We start from the raw sequence: 3219 nt of genomic DNA on the forward strand, positions 1-3219 counted from the left end.
CTTTGAAGGGCTTGTACAGTCTCAGTTTTCATCCAAATAAGCTCAAATTTTGAGAGGACACTCAGAATTTGATCTGTGCGGAGCGGTGTGGAGCAAAAACGATTTTTTGAACCATTCTACTATACTCTCTAGGAAGTTCTAAATTTGATAATTTCCATTTTTTTTGTTTGCTGGTCTACTCCAAAAGTTAATACAGTTAAACCTGCATGAGTCGATGTTCCATTACTCGATATCGACTCGTGGAACCATACTAAATTCAAAATTTCATGGATACTATGATGGTCCCCTCAAGCAGCATTCCAAGTCATTTCTGTTCCAATACTCGATATTTCCATGAGTCGATGGTCCCTTCAGATATCGACTCGTAGAGGTTTGACTGTATGAACATCAAACTAAAAGTCGACCGGAAAGCGTTTGAAGTTTTTGGGCGTAAAGTGCTGTGAACCATACTCGGCGGTAAACAAGAACATTGCATTTGGCAGCGTCACATGAATCATAGGAAATCACTATAGCCATAAACTGATACACTTTCCCTACACGCATCATGGATTGTGATAAAATGAACACAATTGGTTTTTGTCTGTTGTGTATTTATTCAATTAATCATGTATTTCATTCTTACTTCTTACTCAGTATCATTTTGTTAATTTAACAGTAACAATCATAGTAAATTTTGATAAATCCTCCTACACGGTTCTGACTAAATATGGAGGTATTCGGATTGTGATGGGATTTTCGATCCTCTCAACTATGAATAAAAACCTGATTTCCAATAAACATGAAAGCCAATTGCAAAAGCTCCTGATAACGTGCGGAGCGTGTACCACACACACTACTTAGGTGATTATTACAGGTAGTATTCCACAGGTTAGTGTTTTTGTTGCTTTTATGAGGGTTAGAGAGTGGACAGACTATGAACTACGCGCTCAAATGGTATGTGCTAAGTTTAATCGACACAAGTTTGGAACATTTACTGCGGGTGGCGGAAGTTCTTGCCAGCAAACTTGGCGTCTGAGCCGAGTCCTCCTCGATACGGAGGATTGGTTGTACTTGGCCAAACGTTCCGATCGGCATGGGGCACCAGTCTTGATCTGTCCAGTGCTCAGACCAACGACCAAATCGGCAATGAAGGTATCCTCGGTTTCACCAGAGCGATGCGACACCATGGTGCCCCATCCGTTCTTCTTGGCCCAGCAGAGTGGGCGTTGATCGACTCGGTTACGGTACCGATCTGGTTGACCTTCAGCAACAAGCAGTTACAAGCCTTCTTCTCCGACGCAGTGGCAATACGCTTCGGGTTGGTCACAGTCAAATCGTCACCGACGATCTCGAATGCTAGTGTTGGCGTCATCTTTGCCCAGGCATCCCAGTGATCCTGGTCGAAGGATCCTCAATACTGGACAATTGGGAAGTCCTTGATGAAGCCCTGGTACATGCCTTCCAGCGCATCAGGGTCAACCAGGCGCTCTTGTCCGAGTTGGGGTTCTTGAAGTCCAGATCGTGACTTGCCATCCTTGTGGAATTCTGGAGGCAGCAACATCCATACCGATTTCGACCTTGCCGGATAGCCAGCCTTGGCAATAGCATCCTGGATCAGGTTCAGGGCTTCCTTGTTTTCCAGAATGTTGGGAGCGAAACCACCCTCATCACCGACGGCTGTAGCGTCCAGACCGAACTTGGCCTTCGATGACGTTCTTCAGTGGTGGTACACCTCCGAACCGATCTTCATGGCCTCAGTGAAGGACGAAGCACCAGTTGCAGGATCATGAACTCCTGCATGGCCAGTTTTGACGTTACCGGCAGGCTACCACCGTTGATGACGTTGAATGCCGGCACTGGCAGGATGATGTTTCCGTTTCCGGACAACTCGGCGATGTGCTTGTACAGAGGAATTCCCTTCTTGGCGGCACCGGCCTTGCAGACGGCCAGCGAAACTCCGAGGATGGCGTTGGCTCCCAGCTTCGACTTGTTCTCGGTACCGTCCAACTTCAGCATCAGTTCATCGAGCTGGAATGAGGGGGCACACGGGGTAGAGGGTTAGAAAAGATAACCAATAGCAGTCGATATTTAAGGAAGTTCATTTTGATGAAAATCGCATCATACATATTATAAAATCTCTAAATAGCATGAATCAGAAGAAGTCAACGAATCCCCATATTGCGTAATCAAGCGCTAAGTCTTGTTTCCGAGTAGCGGTAGAATTCAAAGTTGAAATAAAAATAGCGTCTGTTCAGTTAGGGAGCCGCCAGCCAACGTGGCGACAAATAGATAGACTATTATTAGATGTCTTATTCGACGGAACAGAAGCCAATCAATTGAAAAGAAGCACTTCATCAGAGCATCCAATTACATGTTCCATATTACGATAGATACATACCTCCTTCTGTTGAGTGACGCACAGTCCCGAGTTCAGCACAGCCGGAGCGATGGTCTTGTTGATGTTTTCGACGGCCTTCAGGACGCCCTTGCCGTGCCAGTCGGCCTTGACGTTGTCGCGCAGTTCCAGGGCCTCATGGACACCGGTCGACGCACCAGATGGAACGGCGGCACGGAACAGTCCCAGGTCGGTCACCAGATCGACCTCGACGGTTGGGTTACCGCGAGAGTCGAAGATCTGACGGGCCTTAATACTCTTGAATGGCATTTTGGATCTGGAATTGATGGAATAGGAAAGAGCGCTTGTGAGAACAAGTCTACCGCCCCAATTGGATGGATTGCGACTGAATGAAAGGTGATCGCAAGATGACCGTTCCAGCAGCAACCGTCATAATTTTCTCTTATCAGTGACGATAGGTTGTTTTCGAGCTGTATATTGTTATTGTTAACCGCCTCTAAACTACGTAAAAAGAAATTGAACGTTGCTTACATAATTCCTCGTATCATAACGGGCTACTCTCACTTCTAGGGTGGACTATTTCGTGGTCAAATTCAATCACTACCGTTTCTAGCTGGAGTTGTAGGACATTGAAATTTTACTCACTATTTTTAATCAATCCTTTTAAGTGGTTTTAGAAAGAATTCGTGATGTATTATTGCGTATAATAGGGCGTCAAGTTAATATTTAAACGAAGTATTGAATTGAAAAAGATGATCAATTTATTCACTTGCCAGTGATTAAATGTCTCAAGTATGACCATTTTAATTCAAAAAAATATTGATATTTATAACCAGGGCAGACAATCGTCACCGTCAAATGGAAAAAGTCGGCGACGAAACTAA

At 44.9% G+C, this 3219-nt stretch overlaps 1 protein-coding gene across 1 annotated transcript; it reads right to left on the minus strand.

The window, feature by feature from the left end:
- Nucleotides 1-970: 970 nt before the first annotated feature.
- LOC5571664 (enolase) lies at nt 971-2974 on the minus strand. Its single transcript, XM_021845496.1, is given in 11 exon segments — nt 971-1023; nt 1026-1040; nt 1043-1196; nt 1199-1455; nt 1458-1503; nt 1505-1525; nt 1527-1564; nt 1567-1758; nt 1761-2007; nt 2378-2651; nt 2867-2974. Coding segments are annotated over 11 exon segments (1314 nt in total). The 5' UTR covers nt 2884-2974.
- Between the last annotated feature and the right edge of the window lie 245 nt (nt 2975-3219).

Source organism: Aedes aegypti, chromosome 2, assembly GCF_002204515.2.
Source record: "Aedes aegypti strain LVP_AGWG chromosome 2, AaegL5.0 Primary Assembly, whole genome shotgun sequence".
NCBI lineage: Eukaryota > Metazoa > Arthropoda > Insecta > Diptera > Culicidae > Aedes > Aedes aegypti.